Below are 25,670 nucleotides of genomic sequence, written 5' to 3'. Positions count from 1 at the left end.
CATAAAAGCTCTTAGTGCATCTCACGTGCTGGCTCAGCAAATCTTCTCATTGTGGGGTTGGAGGAGGGACAGTTTAAGGCATTCCTCCAGCAGGCTACTCACTCCTTGCTAAAAGCGGGATTGTGTGTTTTAACATCTACTTTGGCTTCTGCTCACACCACCCTCTTTTTAAACTTTTGTTCGCAAGCGATCTAATAATTTACTACGTATGGAACTTACCTGTGTCATTTTGCCTTTGTAGTACTGTATTTAAATGGCTACTCTATTCCTGTGTAGCTTCCCTGATTGCCTATCTTTTTAGGTGACTGTCCTGGAAGCCAAAGACAGAATCGGAGGCCGAGTATGGGATGATAAATCTTTCAAAGGCGTCACAGTGGGAAGAGGGGCGCAGATTGTCAATGGCTGTATCAACAACCCGGTAGCACTCATGTGTGAACAAGTGGGTTTCTTGATGATTCGTCTCGTAGATAAGCAGAAGAAAAAACTGTCTCATTTTGTTTTCGTATAGTATTAATACGCTTCTGGATGATAAATAACAACCCCCAAATGGTTTCTTGCCCCCTCATCCCCGATAAAAACAGTTACAGTTCTTCCTTTCTGAGAAAGTGGAGCGAGAGCACAGAGAAGATTTTTTCCTGAGATCTATAATTCTATTTGTGTGTTATTTGCAGGCCACTTGATAAGCTTGTCATTTTAAGGTTTGCTGGGTGAAGCAAATAAAAACACAGCATGCCCAGCTAAATTTGACCTTTTGGATACATAAGTAAATTTTTTTAGGATAAGTATATCCCAAGTACCATGTGGGCTATTTTGCATGTGATGTTTGGGATATACTTATACTAAAAAAACAATAACAAAAAACACCCCCCCCCCCCAAAACCCAAACCACTCGTTATTTATCTGAGAGTCCAGTTTTAAGAGGGCATGCTGTCTTTTATCGGGCAACCCTACATAGTTTCTTTGAAGACCTGGTAGGCCCAAGGTTTTTTTCTGAACTGCTTATTTGCCGTAAATTCGGCATCAGCTTCTGTGAGTGTTGGTGTGGTTGCGTGCTCATTCCTGTGAGGGTCCACGCAGGGGACAGGACGTCAGAGCGAGGGGAGGCCATGTGCAGCTGTAGCACCTGAAGCATTAACAGACCCTGGCCACTGGCCACAAAGCTGTAGGGTGCGTGGCATAGAAGCTGCCTGCTGTTACCTCACGTTTTCCTGAGAGAAGCGCTCCTCGATTTCCTGCTCTTTCCTCACTGCCTGACTTGGCTGCCACTCCCCAGGAGGCATGTGTAGCTTTACTTTCGGGATCTGTTAGACCATTTTCTCCATGAGAGAGCTCTGTCTGATTTCAGCTTAGAACCTGTAAGTGTTTTTTCCAGGGAAAATTTTCACCTTCTTATTCTTATTATTTTGAAGCTTGGCATCAGCATGCATAAATTTGGAGAGAGATGTGACTTAATTCAGGAAGGTGGAAGAATAACTGACCCCACTATTGACAAGCGCATGGATTTTCATTTTAATGCTCTCTTGGATGTTGTCTCTGAGTGGAGAAAGGATAAGACTCAGCTCCAAGATGTTCCGTTAGGAGGTATGGGAGAATGGGGTTCTGACTGTTCCTTGGGAGTCTCTCTGTAACCCAAAGCTGGATTAGCAGGAGCAGAGGAGTCCTCTGGAGGGGTGCCCGGCTGCCTCAGTCAGTGAAGCATGTGACTCTTGATCTCGGAGTCGTGAGTTCAGGCCCCCATGTTGGGCATAGAGCCTACTTAAAAAAAAAAAAAAAAAAAAAAAGTGGAGTCCTTTGAACCTTCGTTTTGGACTGCTGAATTCTCCAGACTGTCCCACTCTGGAAAGCAGATCTTCCTCAGGGACCTTTAGATGCCCGTGTTCACGAGCACTCGTGGATCTTATGTTGCATAAAATAGCTGGTGTTTAAAATGATCATTTAAATGTTTAATTTGCAGTTGCCCCTAGGAGCTTACTTTTAAGGAAACTGTGGTAAGCCCCTTGTGAATGGTCAATGACATAACGCCCTTTCTAGGTAAGAGAGTTTCTGTATGCCAGGATTTCCTTTCCCTGTTTTGGGCAGTAGGTTGAGATTTTTTTTTCAGTATGTTTTAAGAATTCAAGAATGTGTATTACAGTTTAAAATTTTAAATTCAGAATCGTTAGGCTTTGGTACTAAATGGACCAAAACGTACTAAGTGTACTCTTTTCGAAAACTTGACTGTCTGTAAGAACTCATTTCCGTGAGGGTGCCAGCGGAGATTTTACCATACTGCTTCTTAAATTGATATTTACTTAACCTACAATTTTTATGCCCTGAATGTATTGACTTGTAGTTCTCGGCGAATGTCTGGGTTTCTTAAAGTATGATTCCGTTCGCAAGATGTTAATTTGTTTCAGCTGTATGTTCCCTTATAAGGGTTTTTACTTCTTCATCTTGATAGATGCTGCATCACTGTTTGGAGTAAACGTCTCCGTGACAGGGACCGTCCCTTCTCTTTACTCCCCTTTTCCTCTCCTGCCCTGAGACCCACCATGTTGAGCCACCCTAACTAGTTAAGTGTTCACTGGCAGAGTCTAGCAGAACATTTTCAGAAATTTCCTGGGATGCACAGGGATCATTTAATCAAATGTAGGTAGTGTCCAGACCCAGTAGTGGGCCGTTGAATTTTCTGAAACTGGGGACAGTTACTAAGCTGACATTGTGCGGAATGTTCTCAGAGTTTGGTTAGCATTCTGCACGTGTGTGGTAGTCACTGGACAGGGTTTTCTTCACCCTCCTTTCAGGACTACCACATAAAAACATTAATAGTACTGCTTTGTCTTGGCCTTACTTAAGAAAAGTTATCAGGGCAGGATCAGCAACGCTGTGTGAGTTGGTGTTTCGTCTTATAAATGTTTTTTTGGAAAGCTTGAATAATGGCGCACACATCTCCACTTGGGGAAGGTTGCGGTTACATCCTGCCTGGTAGTATCTGAGCTGAGATTTCACCTAATTAGCACTTAGCCCAAAACACCCAAATATAAATAGTGGGAAGCTAGAGTTAATTTCACAAAGCATATGTACTAGAGCTTTTAAATGTAATTTACATAAAAGTCACATTAAGCCTTCTCCCAATCTGTTCATACTTAATTTCACATACTGTTCCAGCAGTCTTGGTTCTCCCCGAACCTCTACAAAACCTAAAGGAAAATAGAAAGTACATGGCAGGATGCAGGAATGGGACTGCAGGGTGGTAGTGAAAGTGGCAGGAAAGCCCTGTGGTCTGGGGCGGGGAGAAAGCCCGGCACAAATCCAGAGGTGCTGCGAGCATCCCCGGATTAACCATCTAGCATGAGGGTGGAAAATTTTGATGAGAACCCGGAGCTGCCAAAACAAATTTTTTTAAAATTCACTTTCAGTTCGTGTCTAGCTAAGCAAGTGCACAGGACTTGATGGAAAGAAGCCTGGAGTCTGTGGTGTACATGTAGGGTGGTGGTTCTTTCTCACTGGAAAGGTGATGAAGAAGGGCCCGTGCTAAGATTCTTACCATGTGTCAGGCGTGAGCCTCCCTCGCCCCCACATCCCCACAATAAAGGGAGTCGAAGAGCAGAATTGGAACGATTCCACAGGGCTGTGTATGTGTAGTTGAAAGTTCCGGTTGTGTGACGTGGCTGAATGCTGGGGTTGCTAGCAAGCAGGATTCCCAAGGTGCGTGGCGGCCGGGTGACGCTGGCCCGAAGGGGCGATGGGCCGGGCTGGAGGGTGCTGGCAGGGAGGCCAGTGGGGGCAGCTGCCTCCCGGGGTCGGAATTTACCGGGAAGAGACCAGGCTGCAACTTAGCAGAGCGTGAGAGCGGGCGGGTAGCAGTTGCTGTCTTTGGAAAGGCTGGAAAGGTGCTAGCAAGCGTCTGGCTGTGGGTTTTGGAATTTATTACGTAGGCGGTGAAACACCGGTAATTGGAAGGTATCAAGGCAGCAGACTGAGGTGACGAAAGGCCATAACGGAGTATTCTTGTTTTGGAGAGAATACAGCCGATAGTCTGTTGTAGGTCTCTTAGTTAAGGTGAGAGGTCCTCAGAACGTGACTTCAGGTGATTCGCACTAGGACCAGAAAGGGAAGAGGATTTTTCTCTGGGTGTGTGTCTTTATATATGCGGGGGGGGGGGGGGGGGGGGGGGGGGGGGTACTTTTTTCTCCATCTTGAGCCAAGAAGGAAAGTTTTTTCAACTGGGCAGAAATGAAACGTGGTTGAATGTAGCCTCCTGACCTTGTTTCCAGTTGAGATAAGCTTTTCCTTTGTGAGTGAAACCAACCTTCTCAACATATCCTCCCTCATGCCCCGAGTTGGCTTGGGAAGGGACCTGAGTTTAGCAGATTTTGCAGGTAGCAGGAGTTTGGGAACATAAGATAAGGAATTAGACAATAGTGTGACAGCCGTTCTTTTTCTGCTTTGCCCCCTTCCCCTTACAGAAAAGATCGAGGAGATCTACAAAGCCTTTATTCAGGAGTCGGGGATCCAGTTCAGTGAACTTGAACAACAGGTGCTTCACTTCCACCTGAGTAACCTGGAGTACGCCTGCGGGAGCAGCCTCCATCAGGTGTGGCTGGCTTCTGTGAAGCGCGCGTGCGTGTGTGTGTGTGTGTGTGTGTGTGTGTGTGCGCGCGCGCGCGCGCTCACCCGCACCTCGCATCTAAGCACTGAACTCCCGACCAGTTTGGGTAAACAGGAAACAATGGTTCTGCTGTTGAAAAGGTCAAAAACCATGACTTCAGAGCATATTAACCCCACAGTGGTTTAGACTTTTTTTTTTTTTTTTTTTTTAAGTGAGAGAAACCTTCCTTCCGATAATGTGTGCGAAGACTCAGTATGTGAACCAAGTGCAGGATGGCCACTGGGCTGGACCCGGGAGGGGCCCAGAGCCTTGTCCGTTCACTGCCGGTCTTCCCTTGTGCTCCACGGAGTCCCTGAAGGCATTTCTGTGGAACCGTCGTGGTCTGAGAACACTGCTCTCGGGAGACCAAAATAGAGTAGCCTTGCAGTTACGGTCTGCCTGTCTCGCTGGAATAAATTTACACTTGCCTCCCTCCGTCAGTCACTTGACCACTGTGGTCTTGATACTCAGACCCTCTGTATTTTGAATAGAGGCTCCACGGCTGACCCCGACCTCTTGTCCAACTCCGCACCTCCCTGCATCCGACTCCATTGTGGTTGGAGTAACCCTGTTTTCCAAAACTGTGCCGGGTTTCAGCCTCTGCACAGATGCCACGTTGAAGACACGTGGATGGCATATTTATAGCTGGAGTTGCTCAAACGCAGTTTTACTCATAGAGTTCTCCTTTTCCAGAATTACTGATATGTAATACACCGAGTGTGTTTATCAAGGAGTGGTGCCCGTGCCCAAATCATGTCTACCTTTTGTTCTAAGATCCGCTTTCCTGGGGCGCGTGGCCGGCTCAGTCGGTGGAGTGTGCCACTCTTGATCTTGGGGTCATGAGTTCAAGCCCTATGTTGGGAGTAGAGTTGACTTTAAAAAAAAAAAAAAAAAAGAATAACATAAGCTTTCCTGCACATTATCATTTCCCAGGTGTCTGCTCGCTCCTGGGACCACAACGAATTCTTTGCTCAGTTTGCTGGTGACCACACTCTGCTAACGCCTGGCTACTCTGTAATCATTGAAAAACTGGCAGAAGGACTAGACATTCGGCTGGAGTCTCCAGTGAGTCTCCACAGCGGCCGGGAGGGGCGGCTCTGGTTTGACCTTGGGTTTGGAGGATGGCAAGTGCGGGACACGTGGATTACACAGGAGACAGGTGCTTGCTGTGAGCCTGTTCGTCAGGCACCTCCACCCTCTGGAAGCAACAGTGGCTCAGATGCATTTTCATTGCTAATGAAGTGTTCAAGTGTCTCATGACCTCCCTGACACAATGCAGCCATTTTCCCTCTCGAGTGTTCCCTTCGAGTCTTTGTCCTGCTGCATTGTATTGTGCATTGCTCTAATCATAGAGGCCCCCGTTTACCTGTATACTTCACTCTAGACTGTGTTGTAAAGATTTTCCACTTTCTGACAAAGTGTTTATAAGTTGTAATGACTGAGCGATAGTTCCCTGAAGTCAGCTGTAAATGTCACTTAGATCTCTGAATGCCGGGAAGTGATTCTCTGGAGTCTTGGAGGTCTAAACTCACGTGATAGAATTGGGGGAGGATCCTGGATCGTATGGGTCCGTCCCTCCTGGTTTTCATGGTGGTTTTTCTTGCGCAGGTGCAGAGCATTGATTATTCTGGAGATGAGGTGCAGGTTACCATGACGGATGGGACAGGATGTACAGCACAGAAGGTAGGTGCTAGCATTTCACGAGGTGTAGCCAGGGGCCTGGGGGTGGGGAAAACAGTGTTTTCCACCCGGAAGTTGGCCTTTGGCAGTCTGCCCGGAGCCTTGTTTGATTCCTGAAGAGTTCCCTGTCTCCACTCAGTTCTGTGTGGATGCGCAAGTCTCATTGACCTGATCTAACGCTGTATGCATTCATGGTAGACAGAATTCTGAATAGTGCTTATTGATTTACTTTTAATGGTTATTTTTGACAGAGACAGAGCTGGGGTGAGGGAGGGGCAGAGGGAGGGGGGGGAGACAGAATCCGAAACAGGCTCCAGGCTCTGAGCTATGAGCACAGAGCCCAATGCGGGGCTCGAACCCACGAACCATGAGATCATGATCTGAGCCGAAGTCAGACCCTTAACCAACTGGGCCACCCAGGTGCCCCGAGTAGTGTTTCTTAAAGTAGGTTCTGTGGTACATCAGTCCTGAGAGTTGAACAAGAAGAGAAATTCTTTGGGCAAATAAGTTTGAAAGTGTTGTATATTGCAGTCTACTTTTTGAGTTAAATATGAGTGTATTAAAGGCTCTGAGAAGTCACGCATTCCAGAAAACTCAGTTTGCTTAATTCAGTACATACAAAGGTGGTGGGTTTGTTTGTTTGTTTAGTAGGTTTCTTTTGCCATGGAATCATTTTTCAGTCCAAGACAGCTCCATGTTTTCGTTTTGAAACTGGCAGAAGTACTTTTATGTTACTGGAAGTGTTTGTAAAGCACGTTAGTAGGTGGACACTGGAAGAGTGCTGTAATGTGCAAAATCACACAGAGATTTCTAAGGCGTTGGAGAGCAAAGATGCTTACTTGGGGTGGAGGGGAAGTAATAAATCCTGTAAGTTTATTTCAGTTTAGCTATTTCTGACATGACCAGAATGTATAAATGACAGATCATCACTGGATTCCTAGATTAGCTGTGCTCTGCCCGTTTCAGTTCCCTAGAAGTATTTCAGAGTGCATGATACTCCTCCTGAACTAAAGGATCTCATGTCAAATGAAGAGACAGGGTCTGGTGTGTGAGCCCAGGGGGTGGGTCCTCATATTATTCCTGCCATTGGCTAGCGGGGTAGTTAGGAATGGTAGTGTAGCCTTTGGACTCAGAGTGGGTCTTTAAAAATTTCTTTTTTATGTTTTATTTATTTTTGAGAGCAAGAGAGAGCGTGAGTGGGGGAGGGGCAGAGAGAGAGGGAAACACAGAATCCAAAACAGTCCCCAGGCTCCGAGCTGTCAGCACAGAGCCCGATGCAGGGCTCGAACTCACAGACCGTGAGAGCATGACCTGAGCCGAAGTCAGACACTTAACCGACTGAGCCACCCAGGGACCCCATGGACTGGTAGTGGTTCTCAATCCTGGCTCACGTTAGGACCACCTGGGAGGGGCTTAAAAAGAAAGGCTGCAGCACCCCCACCCCGAGATTCTCCGGGATTCAGTCTGGTCATGTTTGTGAAACTGCTCAGGTGAGTCCGATGTGTGGCTAGTGTCAGACCACTGAGCAGCCCTGCCCTTATGTGGGAGCCCCAAGCTGAGAATTTAAATTTAAAGCTCCTCGTGGTGGTAAAAATTGTTTTTAAATACCTCTCTTTAAAACTGTAAGTCAGCCGGAACGCCTGGGTGGCCAACTTGGGCTCAGGTCATGATCTCGCGGTGCGTGAGTTCGAGCCCCGCGTCGGGTTCTGCACTCACAGCTTGGAGCCAGGAGCCTGCTTCGGATCCTCTTTCTCTGCCCCTGCCTCGCTCCCACATTGTCTCTCTCTCTCTCTCTCCCTCTGTAGTACACACAAACATTTAAAAAAAATTTTTAAATTGCCAGTCAGCTGATGGCTCAACCTGTGGTATTTTGTGACTCTGCCTGTCGACGGCTCTCGCTGGGTCCCCCTCTGCCTGACCCTAACCACGCACCTTTGCTCTTCTCTCTTGATGGCCAGCTCTCCGGGGTTATTAGGGCATAGCCGCAGGCTGTGTTCTCAAGTCTCTTCTGGAATGTTTACAGGAAGTATTTTTATAGTAGTCTGCAGAGATGGCATGGTTTGAGTTGGAAGCTTCCCGGACTTAGAGGTGAAAGACTTGCACCCCAGCGTGACCCACCAATAAACATCTGACACACTGTAATGCAGTTTAGGCTGGTTCCACCCAGGTCTGGCCTCAGTCCCTGACCAGAGCGGGCTCGTCCCTTTGGCCTGTTTGTTTACCTAAGTTCGTGTGCTTTTTTTTTTTTCCTTTTTGCTTTTTTTTTTTTTAATGTTTATTTTTGAGGGAGAGAGTGAGCCGGAGAGGGGCAGAGAGAGAGAGAGAGGGTCAGAGGATCCGAAGCAGGCTCCATGCTGACAGCAGAGAGCCTGATGCAGGGCTCGAACCCACGAGCCTCAAGATCATGATCTGAGCCGAAGTCAGACCCTTAACCGACTGAACCCCCCAGGCGCCCAGCTTCATGGGCTTTTGAGAGCGTTTTTGTTGTTAAGAAGATATCTAGATCTTATTTCCTTGAAGTTCTTCTGCATCCAAGAGAATAATTGTTCTCTTTTTTTTTTTTTTTTGGCTTGCTTGATGATGACCGAGAAAATGTTTTATATTTTATAAAAAGTTCCATGTGGCAGAAAATAGCGACAAAATCACAAGAAGAACTCTGGCCTTTCTGTGCTCCTGGAGTTGGGGTTCAAGCCACGTATGCTACATCTTTGCTGAGGGCTGTGGTGGATGTGGTGCTCGGCATCCAGTTCCATGGGATGCTCCTCCGGCCATGCTGCCTGCAGTGTGGACGGAAATGGACACACACACACACACACACACACACACACACACACACACGCATGCTTCCTAGACTCCCTTGAAGCTGAGGTTCTAAATAGGAAATGTTGCAGCCACTCAGATGCACTGGCGTGAGATTTGGAAGGTATGGCATGGCTTTTCCTTCACTTCTGACCAGCATCGTGGTCAAGGTGTTAGGTTTTTCCACAGAGGGGCCAGTAGAGGCTCCAGGGTCCGCTCATTAACTACAAGGGAGGCGTGAGGCAAGCACGAGGAACCCATTTCACAGTTTGTTCTAGAAGTGGTGTGCTTCTGGAGCTGGTAGCAGTGGTAATGGCTCCTCATCGTGACTGTGGTAACAGGGTTCTGGAGCCAGAAATTTTCTGATTGTGTGGAGAGACAGCAGCTGTGTTTGATGCAGGGTTTTGTGATGGGACCTCGAGAGTCGTTCTTGAAGGCTCTTAGCATCGGCACCTTCAACTCTCCTAAAGGATTGTGTAAGCCGTTGGGAGACCCTGCAATGAGTTGCTTCCTTCTTGGGGCTCCTGGGTGGCTCAATCAGTTAAGTGCCTGGCTCAGATCATGATCTCACAGTCCATGAGTTTGAGCCCCGCGTCGGGCTCTGTGCTGACAGCTCAGAGCCTGGAGCCTGCTTCAGATTCTGTGTCTCCCTCTCTCTCTGCCTTTCCCCTGCTAGTGCTGTCTTTCTCCCTCCCTCTCGCTCACTCAAAAATAAATAAAACATTAAAAAAAATAAAAATAATAAACTAATTAAAAAAAAAAGTTGCTTCCTTTTTAATAGCCCATAATGCTTTGAAGAAAATGTTTTTAAGTTTATTTGTTTTGAGAGAGAGCATGAGCAGGGGAGGATCAGAGAGAGAGGGAGAGAATCAGAAGCAGGCTCCATGCTGTCTCACGGTTTGTGAGATCATGACCTGAGCCAAAATCAAGAGTCGGACACTCAACCAACTGAGCCACCCGGGCACTCCAGTAATCCATAATGTTTTTGATGGACTTTACCATTTATGAAGCATATTGATGTGTATTGTATGACTTTTAAGCATTATCCCGATTCTTTGGGGCTTGTAGGGCAGGTTTTACCTTGGCCATGTATTAGAAAGTGTTAGTAACAATACACAAATGTAGTTCTTCTGATTCCATATTTAGGGCCATTTCCTCTTACAGTACTGCTTTTCATAATTAGCATCTACTGACTCTTCTCACCCAGGGTTATTGTAAACCATCTAGACTTTTCTGCAAGTTCTTCCACGTGGATGCCGCTTCTGCTCAGCCAGGCGCCCTTGTGCACCAAACCGCCATGGCGGCTCTGGCTCTTCGCAAGTAGAACATGTGACATTGACAGTCTCGTGATTGGCGATAGAGAGGAACGTCCTTTGGGCGTTGAGATTTTCCTGGTCATGAACCCACTGGGTAGTTGTGCTTTTGTGTGTGAACTGTTCGTTTTCCCCCCAGGTGTTAGTCACTGTACCCCTGGCCTTACTGCAGAAAGGTGCCATTCACTTCAACCCACCGCTGTCGGACAAGAAGATGAAGGCTATCAACAGCTTAGGCGCGGGCATCATTGAAAAGGTGACCAAGTTACTGTAGCCTCAAAACCAAAGAGATGAATGTTGGGTGCCAAGGGTTCCTTACCTTCTGGTACTGGCTGAGTAGCGGATCATTTTTTCATCCAAATAAAATTCAAAGATTTTCTTTTCATTTGAGTAATTGTTGATGAAGAATACAAAAGGCTATTATCGGAACAGAAGGAGAAGAGCTGGCTGAGATCTCAGTTTTGCTTGACGTTTGGAAAATGAGTGTTGTTATTCAAGATTTGAACTTGGCATATAAATATATAAGTAAAGTGGGGTTTTTGGTTTTTTTTTTTTTTTTTGGCTGCCTTCCAAGCCTACCCTCCATTAATTAATTGGTCTCAGTGAGGAGAATGTGTCACTTCCTCTGCCTTTAAATAAAATCTTCTCTAAGCAGAACGTGCCAGTGCTGGTGGCCCTAGGGGTAGGTGAGACTTTATCTTCAGAACATCTGCTTCAAGACCAGGTCTCGGGACTGCTTGGCATCTTCGGATTAGCCCAGGGTTTGTCAGTGGGTCCCGCCCACCCCACCCACGCTATCGGTGGGGGGATGGGACTGAATGGCCCCCAAAGCCAGATGCTCATGAGAGAACAGACGAGACAGGAGCACGGAAGGGGAGCATTTTAGGATTTTTTTGTGTATCGCTTTAGTTAACCGTAGATTGATTGTGTCTTAGAGATTACTTCTGATTCTAGAAACTCTTAACCATCTTTCTCTTCCTCGTTTTCCAGATTGCCTTGCAGTTTCCATACAGATTTTGGGACAGTAAAGTTCAAGGGGCTGACTTTTTCGGTCACGTTCCGCCTAGTGCCGGCAAGCGGGGGCTTTTTGCTGTGTTCTATGACATGGATCCCCAGGTAAAATCGGTGGTGACACGCGGTTTGAATTCCCTTACTGCAGTTTAGAATTTGGATTGGTAATGACTCCTGCGTCAAGCTCAGGAGCTAATGGACGTGGCAGATGCTGTAGATACGTACCTATATGCTGGCAGGGTACTTGGACTGGGATATTTTCCTACAGGAAAAGCCCGACATCTGCCATATTCTTTTCAAGTACTAATGTTGCTCCCTGGGAAGGGGATTCGTTCTTTGTGGAAACAGATATTTCGGGCTGATGGGGAGTCCTCTTAGGGAGAGTCAGCTCAGCACAGCACAGTAATGACTGGTGCCTGAACACTGCTCTCCCGGGTCCTGTGAGCACGGACGAAGGGCAGGGTATGGTTGGCCCCGAGGAGGACGAGGGCAGGCTCCGTGTTGGCAGATGTGACCGGTCGGGGAGCAGAGGGAGGGAGGGGCGTCCCTGGGACTTGGTAATACTAATGTCATGCAAAAGAATCACCTTTGGTGTTTTGTTCCCCCTTCTTCTCCCTTCCAAGAAACTTTCTTAATTTTTTTGTAATGTTTGTTTGTTTATTTTGAGAGAGAGTGAGCAGCACAGGGGCAGAGAGAGACCGAGGAAGAATCCCAAGCAGGCTCCGCGCCGTCAGCGCAGAGCCCGATGTGAGGCTTGATCTCACGAACCATGAGATCATGACCTGAGCTGAAATCAAGTGTCAGATACTTAACTGACTGAGCCATCCAGGCCCCTTAATTTTTTTTTTTAATGTTTATTTTTGAGAGAGAGAGAGAACAAGTAGGGGAGGGGCAGAGAAAGAAGGGTCAGACAGAGGATCTGAAGCTGGCTCCATGCTGTCAGTACAGAGCCCAATGTGGGCCTTGAACTCATGAACTGAGATCATGACCTGAGCCAAAGTCAGAGGCTTAACTGACTGAGCCACCCTGGCGCCCCATCCCAAGAAACTTTGTTAAAAGGTTGCACTTGGGCAAAATTTCTTTACTGTTTGAGAAAGATTTTTTTCCCCTTATTTTATCTGCTGATCTCCCTTCTCCACCTTCTTCTATTTCTTCTAGAACAAGTAAGGGAAAAAGCCAAGAGAACCCTGAATTTGATATTGACACTTCTTCCCGAGTTGTTCAGCCACGAAGAGCAAAATGTAGAGATGAATACTGAGTTTTGTGAGGGAGACAGACCGGTGGTTGAAATGGGGCTGAGGGGCAGGGGGAAATCCTGAGATGTGTAGGACGAGGGCCTTCCCCAGTCGGAGCCGTGCATTCAGGGACCTCTGTACTGGAAGCAGGAAGTGTGAACTGTCCCTTCCGCGTCTGCAGAAGAAGCAGAGCGTGCTGATGTCGGTGGTCGCCGGGGAGGCCGTGGCGTCCGTCAGGACCCTGGATGACAAGCAGGTGCTCCAGCAGTGCATGGCCGCCCTCCGGGAGCTGTTCAAGGAGCAGGTCAGAGCCGCCTCCGGGACGGGGGAGAAGGCGGACGGCCGCGTCGGTCCCTCTCCCGTTGTCCGGCTGCCCGCTAAGTCCCCGGGCTGGCCTGCCAGGGCTGCCGTAACAAAATACCCCAATCTGGGTGGTTTCAACGATGGACATTTACGTTCTCGCAGTTCTGAGGCTGGAAGGTCCGAGATCAAGGTGCAGGCAGGTTTGTTTGGCTTCTTCCCAGGCCTCTCTCCTTGGTCTGCAGATGACAGCCTTCCCCCCGCGACCCCACATCGTCTTCCCGTTGTGCTTGGCTGTGTCCTAATTGCCTCTTCTTAGGACACCAGTCAGACTGGATTAAAGCCCACCCTCGGGACCTCATGGGAACTGAATTACCTTGTGAGAGGCCCTTTCTCAGATATGGTGATATTATGAGGTTCTGGGGGTTTAGGGTTCTGACACGAATTTGAGGGGGCCGCAATTGAGTCTATAGCAATATTCCATACCGCCTTTCACGCCATTGTCTTCCTTTTGCTCACATCATCCGCACACCTCTTTCTTTTCCTTTTCCTTTCCCATTCCCCTTCCCTTCCCTTTCCTTCTTCCTTCTTCCTTCTTTTCCTCCCCCCACCCCCTTCCTTTCGTGCTAATCTGCAAAGGGTGGCAGTGCGCTGGGGCACAGACAGCCTTCAGGAATCTGCATGTCACGTTTGCTCAGGGGCGACGCGGAGCTTCCGTGTACCGTTCCTATTTTAGTACACGTGCTGCTGAAGCGAGCACCACATCCCCTTCCTTTCCTAAGGATGTAACAAGCTCAGCATTTTCCCTACATCCTGTATTAACCCAAACCCTAGTGAGCTTTGAGAGCAACCTTCCTTTCAAAGGGATGTTGTCCAGAATATTCTCATACCCTACAGATGCAGCTAGTCTCATTTCTGTCTTTTTCCAGAGGGGCTCAGCGTACTTCATATTTGCCAGTTGAGTACATCTCACAGTCTCTGCAGATTGGGGAATGGCGTAGCTGTCATCTTTTTCAAATAAAGGAGTGGAAGTAGAAAGAAATGAAATGAGAGAAAAGTTACATAAAGTAGAGACAGAGACACCCGGGGGTGTTATTTTACGCGACGTGATTACATCTCACAGTAATCCCTAGTTTGTGGGTTTTTGTCCAAAAACTCATTTTCACATTCGTTGTTTGGAATTTAGCACGTGGTTTCCATAGAACTATTTTTGTTTATTTTTTAAACGTTTATTTTTGAGAGGAGAGCACACGAGCAGGAAGGGGCAGAGAGAGGGGACAGAGGATCCGAAGCGGGCTCTGCACTGACAGCAGGGAACCTGTCTCGGGGCTCGAACTCACAAACCGTGAGATCGTGACCTCAGCCCAAGTCGGACACTGAACCAACTGAGCCACCCCGGCGCCCTCCGTGGAACTGTTTTTCATGGTGGTGCTCGTCAGGGGCACAGAATGACTCGAAACTTAGTGAACGTGAAACATGGCCTCGTCTGGCCGTTCCTTTGGAGCAGCCTGCTGAGAATTGAGGTCCCAGCACCGCCCCTTCCACTCTGGCCCAGACACCCCTCCGCCACCGTCCCCCGGGCACACGCCGGTCACTGGCGACGATAAGTCTCCGGCAGGATGAAGGGTGGAAGTGAGCCGTGGGGGAAGCCGCACGGTTGGGGCGGGAGATGGAGGAAGCTGCACAAATGGGGGTGGGGGGGCCCGGGGGGAGCTGCAGGGGGCAGAGGGGCCACAGCAGAGTCTAAGAGGATTAACTCCGTCTCCAGAGGAGGCGGGAGTGTAGATTTGTGCTCTGGCTGCGCACGTCCAGGCCCCTCTTTGATCCCGGCTCCTGGTTCCCTCCGCCCCACACAGGAGGTCCCCGACCCCACGAAGTATTTCGTCACTCGGTGGAGCACGGACCCCTGGATCCAGATGGCGTACAGCTTCGTGAAGACGGGAGGGAGCGGAGAAGCCTACGATATCCTCGCTGAGGAGATACAGGGGATGGTCTTCTTTGCTGGCGAGGTGCGTGTGGCCATCCTGAACCCGCTCGCTGTTGTTTTCGTGACTTTCTTTTAATGAGAGTGATGTACGTCCGGCGTTTAAAAGCAGAGTCGGATACGGTCAAAAGTATTAGGACCCTAAGACAGCAGACAGATGCCCCCTCAGCATCCTCCTCCCACCCCCAGGGCGGCCATTTTTAATGCTTTCTGTTGTTTCTTCAGGAATTTACTTCCTGTTTTCAAATATTTGTATCGTTGACTTCTGGTTCAACAAAGTAGACATTGGAGCACCTGGGTCGCTCAGTCGGTTAAGCGTCTCTTGGTTTTAGCTCAGGTCACGATCTCACGGTTTGTGGGTTCGAGCCCCACGTCGGGTTCTGTGCTGTGGGCGAGGAGACTGCCTGGGATTCTCTCACTACCTCTCTCTGCCTCTTCCTCTCTCTCTCTCTTTCTCAAAATAAACTTAAAGCAATTAAAAAAAAAGTAGACACTGCTGACTTATCAGGTGAAAGATTTAGCCTGTTTAGTGTGGTTATTTCACACTTGAAATGGTGCTCCTGTGATGTGGCTTCCTGCTGAGCCACGAAGCTCTTCATTGACTTCGTTTTTACACAGCTTCCTGTTTTCTTGACAGTCTCACTGGCCCCTTTTTTCATTAGCTTAATTCTTTCTGTGCTTCTCCTCGGGCCCCTCCGCCCTTCAGGCTTCCCTCAGTCACAGCTGAATCCCTGTGAGCTGGTGTGTTAGCTCCATTTTTGAAACCCTCTTCCTGGGGGTCCTCTTGCCTATGTTCTGGTCTATACTGGCTGATCTCTGGGACTCCTCCTCACCATTTTCCAGGTTTTTATTTTCTAGATACCTTTCTCCTTTTTTTTTTATGTGTATTTTTTTTAATTGTGGTAAACTATACATATCATTTACCACCTTAACTATTTTTTTAAGTTTTTAAATATTTAAGGAATTTCACATGTGATTCCTTCCACTGCCAATCGATCACCGGAGTTCCTCCAAAGTCAGAATCATAATCTTCAAAATAGCTTTTATTTTTTTAATTTTAAAAATTATTTTAAAAATGTTTGTTTTGAGAGAGAGAGTGTGTACGGGTGGGGGAGGGACAGAGAGAGAATGGGGGAGAGAAAATCCCAAGCAGGCTCTGCAGTCTCAACAAAGAGCCTGACCTGGGGCTTGAACTCGTGAACCTGTGAGATCATGACCTGAGCCGAAAGCAAGAGTCAGGTGTTCAACCGACTGAGCCACCCAGGTGCCCACAAAGGTTCCAGTTTCTGCACATCCTCACCAGCAGTGTGCTGTTTTCTGGCTTTTGGTAACAGCCATCCTAATGGGTAGGAAGTGGCCTGGCTCCTTTCTTGGTTTACTTCTGTTGAGAAATGTTTTGCTGTTTTGATTACTGATTTTTTTCGGTACCTGTTTTTCGCTTGCTTGTAATCTGGAAGCTCATATCCTTCCGTCCTTGATTTCTTACTTCTGACCATTTTCTCCTCACGTTTTTTATTTCTCTTATTTCTACATCTTCCATTACATAAATTGGAACTCCTAAACTGATTTTCTGATCTTCTTTTCTTTGCTGTTACTCGTGTGTCTTATCCTGTTTGTCTCCTTGAACTGACTTTGGGAATTTTGGCTCTTTTATGAGCACTTTCTTGCCCTCAGGTTCTTCTTTTGGTAGCATCCTCTTCTTGCTTAGTGACTCCTCAGAGTTCTAGTTTGTTTCCGTCAGCCTCCTCTTCCCACACATCCAGATATCCCATCGTTGACTGCTCAGACTGGAGGGAGGCATTTTTACAAAAGCCTGTTGAGAACACCCACGAGCTTGCCAAGGGGTGGTTGGATCCCCAAACAGTCTGTCTACAGCTCTTTGGGAACATGCTGGGTGCCGGCAGCCTTGCTCTTAGTTATGAAGACCTGACTTAATCCCCACGTTCTTTGGTGCCTCACCCCCACCTCTTCGTCTGGTCTCCAGGGGGTCGTGGCCATGGGGGTAGGGAAGCTGGTGAGGAACCAGATTGCTTGCTCTTCCAGTCCTGTTTTCACCGGTGCCCCGCCTCTGCCTCTGTCCTTCCCGACGCCTCCAGTGGCTGAGATGGTTAAAAGGTTCTTTGGGGTGAATCGGCTTGCTTTGGATCACCTCCCCCCGCCCCCCGCCCCCCTCCCCAAACTTCACCCAGTGAAGAGAATCCTCAGAGCTCTTTCATCTGCTTTCATCCTTTGTGGATTATAGTTTGGGACCTCCCAGGTCTTCTAGTGCCATCTAAAATAGAGTTATCTTTTCTCTCTCTGATTTTTGGATGATTACAAAAGAACGTCATTTAAAAACTGGCTGTGTGGTTTGTCCTTGGCCTGCAAAGCTTTGTGGGAACAGAGCGTGACTGCACGCCAGGCAGCAACTGTCCGCTGCTTCCAAGAGAAGCTGCATTAGGCTCGTGTGATACAGTTGTTACTTCACACTGAAAACATTAAAGAAAACATTTTTTATTAAAAAAAATTTTTTTAATGTTTATTTTTGAGACCACGTGAGTGGGGGAGGGGCAGAGAGAGAGGGAGACACAGAATCCGAAGCAGGCTCTAGGCCCTGAGCTATCAGCACAGAGCCCGACATGGGCCTCGAACCCATGAAGTGTGAGATCGTGACCTGAGTCGAAGTCGGATGCTTAACTGACTGAGCCACCCAGGCGCCCCTAAAAAATTTTTAAAGCCATTTCTCTGAGGTTTCTGCCATTTTTTGCCCCCTACTAGTAATTGTATTTTTTCTAATGTTATGTATTTAGTTTTTAAGTTTATTTTGAGAGAGAGCCAAGGGGAGGGACAGAGAGAGGGAGACAGAATCCCAAGCAGGCTCTGTGCCATCAGCACAGAGCCCAGCACGGGGCTTGAACCCACGAACCATGAGATTGTAACCTGAGCCAAGACCAAGAGTCAGACGCTTAGCCGACTGGAACCACTCCGGCACCTCGGTAATTGTATTCTTACCTCCTGACCATTCCTCTCCATTTACTGAAGTGTTTGGCACTGGCTGTTGTCCCTTGCATCCAGCCGTAAATCCAGGTGACATGGAACATACCTCAGTTCACGTGGAACTTCCTGCGTTTCCTATCCTCCTCCATCTTCTGAGATCGGCTCACCCCCGCTTCAGTGACTCTTTCCCATAGCTACATCCCAGACCTTGTCGCCGTCCCCACCAACCCCCAAGCCACAGATCAATCTGCTGCTTGCCCTGGTTTGCCGATTCTGTTCCCACTCCAACCTCCTGGAGAGCGGTCTTCTCCCACGGACGGTCCTCACCTTTCTGTCCCCTCCCCGTTGACGGACTCCTCTCTGTCCTGTGGCAGTCCTCTAGCAAAACTCCAGCCGTGGTGAATTGGTTCGCTTTCTGTGCTCATCACTGATTCCGACAGCGGGACTACTTGTCTGGGGGGCAGTGGCGGGGACGGGCAGGGATTGTATCGTCTTCGTTATTCTTAATTCCGGGACACGGTGTGTATGTGAGTAATATCCTAAGGAGTGCCACTCAGTCCTTCACGGGAGTGGTGAAGCAGGGTGGCACAGCCAGAGAACAGCAGGTGCAGGGTGGGGGTGGGGGGAGGTAGAGTGTTAACGTGAGCACAGAGGAGCGCCTGCCGGCAGTCTCGATTCGAGGATCAGAGAGTGTACGCTTGTATTATGTTTCGGTGATCGCCTGAGTTCCTTATATGTGATTTCCAATTATGCAATTTTTTTCTTACAGGCAACAAACAGGCATTTCCCACAAACTGTTACAGGGGCATATTTGAGTGGTGTTCGAGAAGCAAGTAAGATTGCAGCATTCTGAATAGAATTTGTCTGGACCCAGCTTGCTTCTGTGCTCCAAATGGTAAAGTTTGAAACACATGTTAAACCTCACTTTCATAAAATCAAGACAAAAAAAACCTCCTCCTGAGAGCATTAGCCCCAAGAATCCTTTTGTAAGCACTTATATTTAATTGCATTTTCCACAGGTGTGACTAGGGCTGTCTTCTGTATTTCAGAACAAAGCAGAATATAACCTTACATTAAGACAGGATTTCTTCCACGGTTGGAGATTCCCTTTGAATTTTGACACCTTGTTTGGCTCATCAGTTTTCAAACATTGAGAAACCATTGTTTTCAAACATCAAGAAACCAAGCAGCAATCATTAAAAAGGCAGATAAATCGGGGCGCCTGGGTGGCGCAGTCGGTTAAGCGTCCGACTTCAGCCAGGTCACGATCTCGCGGTCCGTGAGTTCGAGCCCCGCGACAGGCTCTGGGCTGATGGCTCGGAGCCTGGAGCCTGTTTCCGATTCTGTGTCTCCCTCTCTCTCTGCCCCTCCCCTGTTCATGCTCTGTCTCACTCTGTCCCAAAAATAAATAAAAAACGTTGAAAAAAAAAAAATTTAAAAAAAAAGGCAGATAAAGCTACAGGTTTTTCTTCTGTCACAGTTCATCAGTATCTTTGCCAATGAGCCTTAAGATTTTTATATAGCTCCAAAATTGAGCTTTTACTTAAAATTTAGATAGAAATCTTTCCCTTTCAGATACAGCACAAACTCTTCAGTTAAAAGTAAATGAAACTTCTAGACTATTTTATATTGTACATATTTCTTTCCATTGGGTATTCAAAAGAAATTTAAATTTGGGTCTCTTTTGTGATAAAACATTTCAGATTTGTGCACTCATTGGCAAACAGCAAAATTTTCAGTTCCTCAAACAGTATAGGCATTCTGTGATTTTCGATGGGATAGAGATAGTATAGTCTTCATACTTGAGACCATATAGAGTAGGGCTATTTTTCTTAGAGCCAAGTTTGGTCCAATGGCACACTTTAGCCTTAATTTTGGCAACCACTGGCAAAAAGATCTTGTCAGAATACTTTAATAAAACTCCCTCTACTGCCTCTTTTTAAAACAACTGATCCAGTCTGTTTTTTGCAGCATGATGTTTTCAGTATTCCATAGGCAGGTCCACCGGAAAACTGCAGAAAATGTGAGATTTCCTGGTAAATATTTCACATTTAAAGCCGTATCTTAAAAGCTGGAGAACATGGCACATATTCACTTTTTCCTTTTTTTCTCCTCCTGACAAAAGAATTCAATTAAACTCTGGTTTCAGGGACTTCAGGATGCTTATCTTGCCAAGAAGTTAGAAAAGCGGATGGTAACTTAAATGCTTTTGTTTTAAAAAGTCTGAACAGTTCTTTCAATTATGTTAGTCTGCATTGAAAAAAGGACTCAGAAGGACATTTTTCAGAACATTAGGTATTTTTAAAATTTAAAGTCAGCTTGTAAGTAGAAATAGAATTTTATGGAAACGTTAGACGGTTTAGACCCCTCCCTCCTCAGCAAAGTATGATACAAACACAAGAAGGCAAACAGCAGTAAATTGGTTTCAAAGTTGGGTTAACATAGGAAAATGTTGATAGACTACCTGATGAGACTCATTGGTACTGGGAAGTATTCTGTTTTAAAAATGTTATGTGTTAAACTTTGTTTAAAGAATAGCATGTATTTAGTGATAAATGCAAAATATTTTAAGTTTGAAATGGTTCACGGTTAGTCTCTGGGCTCTTAAACTTGTACTGTGCTACAAGCAAACTAAGGAAAACCCTAGTTAGCTCAAGCGCAGTAAATGTGTATTTAAAAAGTTTCCTGTCCCAAGTGACATCATTTGACATTTTGTTAAGGAACCACGGTACTTTTGAGTTTTTGACTGTTTTTCACAGTTTGAAGATTTTGTAATTGAAGAGCAGTGACTACACAATGTTTTAACTGCAGATTGTGAACAGCTGGTTGTGTAAAACTGCTTAATAAAAACTAGACTTGTTTTTCAAATACCGTGCACTGTAGTGGTGAGCACTGGGTACACCTTCCCCGCGACCTTTCACGCACACCACCCGTCTCCTCTCCTGCAAGCCGCCTTCAGACTTGTTTAGCTCCTGGGTCTTACACCCTTTCAAGTAAATGGTCATAAAATAAACAGTTGTGAACCGTAATCCCTTAGTTTTGTGAGGTCACTTTCAAGTTTTCCTTCAGGATTTCTTCAGAGTTTGTGTTCAGCAATCACTGAACGACTCCAAATTAAATGGGTCATGGGGCTAAATCCATTAAAATCCCCGTCCAGGGGCGCCTGGGTGGCTCAGTCGCTTAAGAGTCTGACTCTTGGGGCGCCTGGGTGGCGCAGTCGGTTAAGCGTCCGACTTCAGCCAGGTCACGATCTCACGGTCTGTGAGTTCGAGCCCCGCGTCGGGCTCTGGGCTGATGGCTCGGAGCCTGGAGCCTGTTTCCGATTCTGTGTCTCCCTCTCTCTTTGCCCCTCCCCTGTTCATGCTCTGTCTCTCTCTGTCCCAAAAATAAATAAAAAACGTTGAAAAAAAAAATTAAAAAAAAAAAGAGTCTGACTCTTGGTTTCGGCTCAGGTCATGATCTCTCTCATGGGTTCGTGAGTTTGAGCCCCGCGTCAGGCTCTGCGCTGACAGTGCAGAACCTGTCTGGGATTCTCTCTCTCCCTGCCCTGCCACTATGTGCTTTTTCTCTCTCAAAATCAACAACAAAAATCCCTGTTCTGAAATCCTCAGCTAGGGGGGAAATGCTACAGAAACGGAAGACATTAATACAAGAGACAAGAGCATGGATTTATTAGTTTTATTGACAAGGTTTATAGGAACAAATTAAATATTTAAAATCAACGGCCAATTTTTAGGTCTCATTTAGTTGTTTATTCATTTGTATTTATCAAGAAATACGTCAGACCTGTGAAAGTACCTGCTAACGGCCAACATTTATCATTTTTATGTATTTCATGTGCTCCGTTTAAACACACAACTGGTTTATCAAAGGCCTAATTCTCTCATAAGCAGTTATGTTTTTAAAATTCAGAAATTATTCAATAAACTGATTACGACAATGTAAAAGATGAAACAATCTAATTCAGGAGTGGTCTGTGTGTTGATCACCCAGAATCCTGATTGGCCAAAGTTTAAAGCCTAAAAGTCCTGATCCCACGAATACATTAAACTTCTTTAATGTTAAAAATAAGTCTTTTTATCACTTTTGAGAAATACTTTGTCGGAGATACCCACTATTGCCTACACGTGATCTTCTAGCATTATACTTGGTACATTTACCATAATTATAAAGGTGGCCAGGTTTCCTGTAAATATCCGCATTTTACATGGGCAAAAGCAGTTAATAAAAATCAGTTCATTTATTAGAAGCCAAATGTGCTTGTACTTAATCCCCTCCCCCCAGTTTTGAAGTTCTGATGTGTTGATCTGGTCTACCCTTAACATAAAATGTTATCTACAGACACTTGCAGAGTTAACACTAAAACTACAAATTGACACTTGTGAGGCAAAGCGGAGAACGACCTGTTCCTTCAGTGTTTTCTCCACTGAATTCTGATTTCGCTGCTCCGTCACATACCATCTGGCCGAACACTGACATCTCATAGTTGATAACTGTAAAGATACCTACCTATAGGAGTTTAAAAATTGATCTGCACAAAAGAAATAAAAAAACTTTATATACAACAAAGTTGTTTTTAAAAATACAAAAATAACATCTGTCACTTTTGTCATGCTGACGATTTGACATATATACACATGCAGCAGAAATTTTCCAATTTAATCATCTGGATAGCTGAAGCCTGTATATTTTTAATATGATGAACACACTGCCACTGTCAGATGTGTATTCAAAATATTTCATCTACTAAATACTGCCATAGTCTCTGCATGTATAAATGTCAATAATAGTTTCTTCTACTTCGTTAAAAGTATGTCTGAAACAAGCGAATACTAAGCACGCTAAAACTACGATCTCATATAAAGAAATCCAAAATGTACAAAATACAGCTATAAAAGCAAGGAACAATTACTGCCATGCAAAATTTTAAACTAAAAACTGCATAGAAATGCAATTTAAAACAACAAACTCAAATTTACTTAAAAAGATCAGCGACAGGTTCTACTAACACAACGCCTGCAAGGGGTAGAAAAGGAAATACATTCTCTTTGCTGGTATAACGGTATAAATCAGATCCTGACGTCCACGGGACAAGTTATCTCCTCTGCCTCAAGAAATCAGCTGCAACGAGAGAGAAACGTCATTTTCCTCTAAAATATTAAGAACACAAAAATCATACCCCACCCTCCCTTTAAAACTTCTGTTTTACTACTGTGACCTTGGGAAGTCTGTTGGGACCGATATAAAAATATAGCTACTGCTGATCTTCTGACTTCGGTGGAAAGGAATTACGCTCCAGTAGTTGGGTGAGCACCTGTGTTGAGCCTGGCCGCCCATGTATGCTGTGAGCTGGAGGTCAAGTTTTGTCACTAAGATTCAGACTTTATTTTTTTAAACTCTATAATGAGAATGAAAAATACTTTGCCCATCTATTTTGAGAAAATCTGAGGGTCAAATGTGATACAGTGACATGAACATTTTGAAAAATACACAGTATTTGATATATAATTTGTCTTATACATTCAAAATGACCAAAATCAGAAAAGGTGGATGTATTTACCTCTTTAACAGTTGTTTTTATGAAATCTTTTCTTTCAGTTAAATCATAAGCAGGATAATTTTCATATACCTATAGTGAAAATTAAAAGTAGATTTAAAAATACAGTAGTAACACAGTTTACCTTTGGATACAGAAGAAATGTAGGCCGCGTACAAATAGCGGCACGTCTGTTCTAAGAATTCTGGTTCACCATATGCAACTACTGCAAACGAGCAGAAACTAAACTAGGACGCAGCCATTCTCAGTGTCCTCTGTACTACTGGGAGTATCAGCTGAATTAACACACACAGGCGAGGAAAACACCTACACAGAGATGGTAGGTAAGTGGACTGAATTCATTATACCGGCAGGCTGTCGGCCAGATGTTCCGTGGAGGTAGCCTTACGTTCTTCCTTCCGTCATCCAACACTGACAGTTCCTCGACCTGAACTCAAATGAACTTCAGCCTCCGCTGCACTACTCCACCCCGTCCCCTAAGTTAAATCACTGAGATCCAGGTGGTCTCAGGGGTCCTCTACCCCTACAGCTTTACTCTCTAAACGGCCCCTCTCTTTGGTCAACTTGCCACCTGCTTGACTTCACAATCACTCCCCGGCCTGACTCCACACAAGCCTGCCTGCTTCGCTCCTAAGGACTAGTTAAGGTAAGCAAACTTTTTCAGTTAAGGGCCAGACAGTAAGTGGTTTCAGCTTTTCCAGGAACACAGTTTGTCACAACTACTCAACTGTGCCACTGTAGCATGAAAGCTGCCGCAGACAACACTTGAATGAATGCATGTGGCTGTTGTCACATTAAACTATTTAAAAAACCAGATGGTAAGAGGGATTTGGCCCACAGGCTGCGGTCTGCCAAGTCCTGCAAACAGAGTCGATCATTTACATCACTCCTGTCATTCACCCCTTGTTACTTCCCTGCAAAACTCCGTCCCTGAACTGGTCTAACTACCACTTTTTCTATGATTGATCCGGAGGAAAGACTGCTGTGGGAACACAGAACTTTTAAAAGACCGGTCCCATGCCAAGTTCATGGTATCCGATGTCCGAACCTTCCCGGGGTTAACCCGACTCTCTCTCAGCAGGTCCTCCTGTGCTATCAATGGCATTTTCATCCCTTCCTCCCTCTTGCTCTTGGCCAAGAATTCCTTCAATGTTGAACTATCTTCCCCTCCAGTTTACTGTATGTGGATCCATCAATATCCCCCATTTCCGTTACCTCTGCAGGGACCCTTTCTGGAACTCTCCTGTACATCAGCTTCTCCTCCTTCCCCAGCACTAGTCCCTCAGCCTAACATAAGCATGTGCTTTCTCTCCCTGACCTTAAGTATTTTATCAACTTGTATCCTCACCCCCCATTTAACCACGATTTCCCTTCTACAGCAAGATGTTTAAAACAGCTTTATTCACTTTTCTCACTATTAATTCTTGATCCAAGGGTAATTAATCCCTGCATTTATCATCCGTGGAACTGCTCTTATTACGTGAACAATCATCTTCTAATTGCGGAGTCCAAAAAACCACACAAGTCTTTCTCACTGGACCTCTCCCTGTTAAATAATCCCCTTAAAAAATTATGTAAGTGTATTCACAAAAATCAAACGTATAGGACTCCTCCCCCTTTACTCTTCCCTCGTCTCTCCCCTCAGAGGAAACCAGTTATCAGTTTGCTGTGCATTCTTCCAGACCTTTAAAAATGAGTTTCTACACAAACTCATAGATACATCAATGGCAATATGGTTTTCCCGTATTTACTTAGATAGGATAATATTCTAGGTTTTTCAAAAAGTTGACAATACCTGGAACGTTTTTCCGTGTTCTTTTGAACTGCTACATAGCATTCCAAAAATACAGACGTACCATGTTAAACATTTCCCTATCGATGGCCATTTAGGTTGTTTCTGATTTTTCAATATTACAGACATGCTGAACATTACTGTAATCATTTTGTGCAGATGTGACTATGTCTTTAGCATAGAGACCTAGAAATGGAATTTGCTAGGTTAAAGGGCATTTGCAATTTAAATTTTAAGCTACTACTTAATTGTTCTCCAAAGCTGTTACAACTTCATGCATGAGTATGTCTCCCTATACCTTTGCCAAGCATGAAGACTCGCTTAATCTTTATAAAGATTCTGTCAAGCTAAGAAGCACAAATATTTCCTTTCAATTTCTATCTTCCTCATTAG

General features: G+C 45.7%; 2 protein-coding genes across 8 annotated transcripts in view; one reads left to right on the top strand and one right to left on the bottom strand.

Annotated features, from left to right (window-relative positions):
• KDM1B (lysine demethylase 1B) overlaps positions 1 to 25,670 on the top strand; it is a 68,712-nt gene that overhangs the window by 41,722 nt on the left and 1,320 nt on the right. For 4 of the 6 annotated variants that reach the window (XM_049654989.1, XM_049654988.1, XM_049654987.1 and 1 more), the window contains 10 exons: positions 302 to 439; positions 1,410 to 1,581; positions 4,449 to 4,576; positions 5,564 to 5,695; positions 6,239 to 6,313; positions 10,562 to 10,678; positions 11,413 to 11,538; positions 12,850 to 12,972; positions 14,825 to 14,977; positions 18,698 to 19,139. In XM_049654989.1, the coding sequence (XP_049510946.1) occupies positions 302 to 439; positions 1,410 to 1,581; positions 4,449 to 4,576; positions 5,564 to 5,695; positions 6,239 to 6,313; positions 10,562 to 10,678; positions 11,413 to 11,538; positions 12,850 to 12,972; positions 14,825 to 14,977; positions 18,698 to 18,781 (1,248 nt within the window). In that variant the 3' untranslated portion in view covers positions 18,782 to 19,139. Of the gene's footprint in view, positions 1 to 301; positions 440 to 1,409; positions 1,582 to 4,448; positions 4,577 to 5,563; positions 5,696 to 6,238; positions 6,314 to 10,561; positions 10,679 to 11,412; positions 11,539 to 12,849; positions 12,973 to 14,824; positions 14,978 to 18,697; positions 19,140 to 23,838; positions 24,666 to 25,670 lie in introns of those variants that run through there. The other 2 variants (XR_007463083.1, XM_049654990.1) reach the window with 2 other exon arrangements.
• The window catches only part of DEK (DEK proto-oncogene), a 30,515-nt gene continuing 26,437 nt past the window's right edge, over positions 21,593 to 25,670 (bottom strand). For both annotated transcript variants that reach the window (XM_049654993.1, XM_049654994.1), the window contains exons 10-11: positions 23,489 to 23,557; positions 21,593 to 23,049 (exon numbers count right to left, since the gene is read on the bottom strand). In XM_049654993.1, coding sequence (XP_049510950.1) covers positions 23,038 to 23,049; positions 23,489 to 23,557 — 81 coding nt within the window. In that variant the 3' untranslated portion in view covers positions 21,593 to 23,037. The remainder of the gene's footprint in view (positions 23,050 to 23,488; positions 23,558 to 25,670) is intronic.

Source organism: Panthera uncia, assembly GCF_023721935.1.
Source record: "Panthera uncia isolate 11264 chromosome B2 unlocalized genomic scaffold, Puncia_PCG_1.0 HiC_scaffold_25, whole genome shotgun sequence".
Classification (NCBI taxonomy): domain Eukaryota; kingdom Metazoa; phylum Chordata; class Mammalia; order Carnivora; family Felidae; genus Panthera; species Panthera uncia.
Note: the sequence above shows the minus strand (reverse complement) of the source record. Positions and strands in the feature narration are given on the sequence as shown.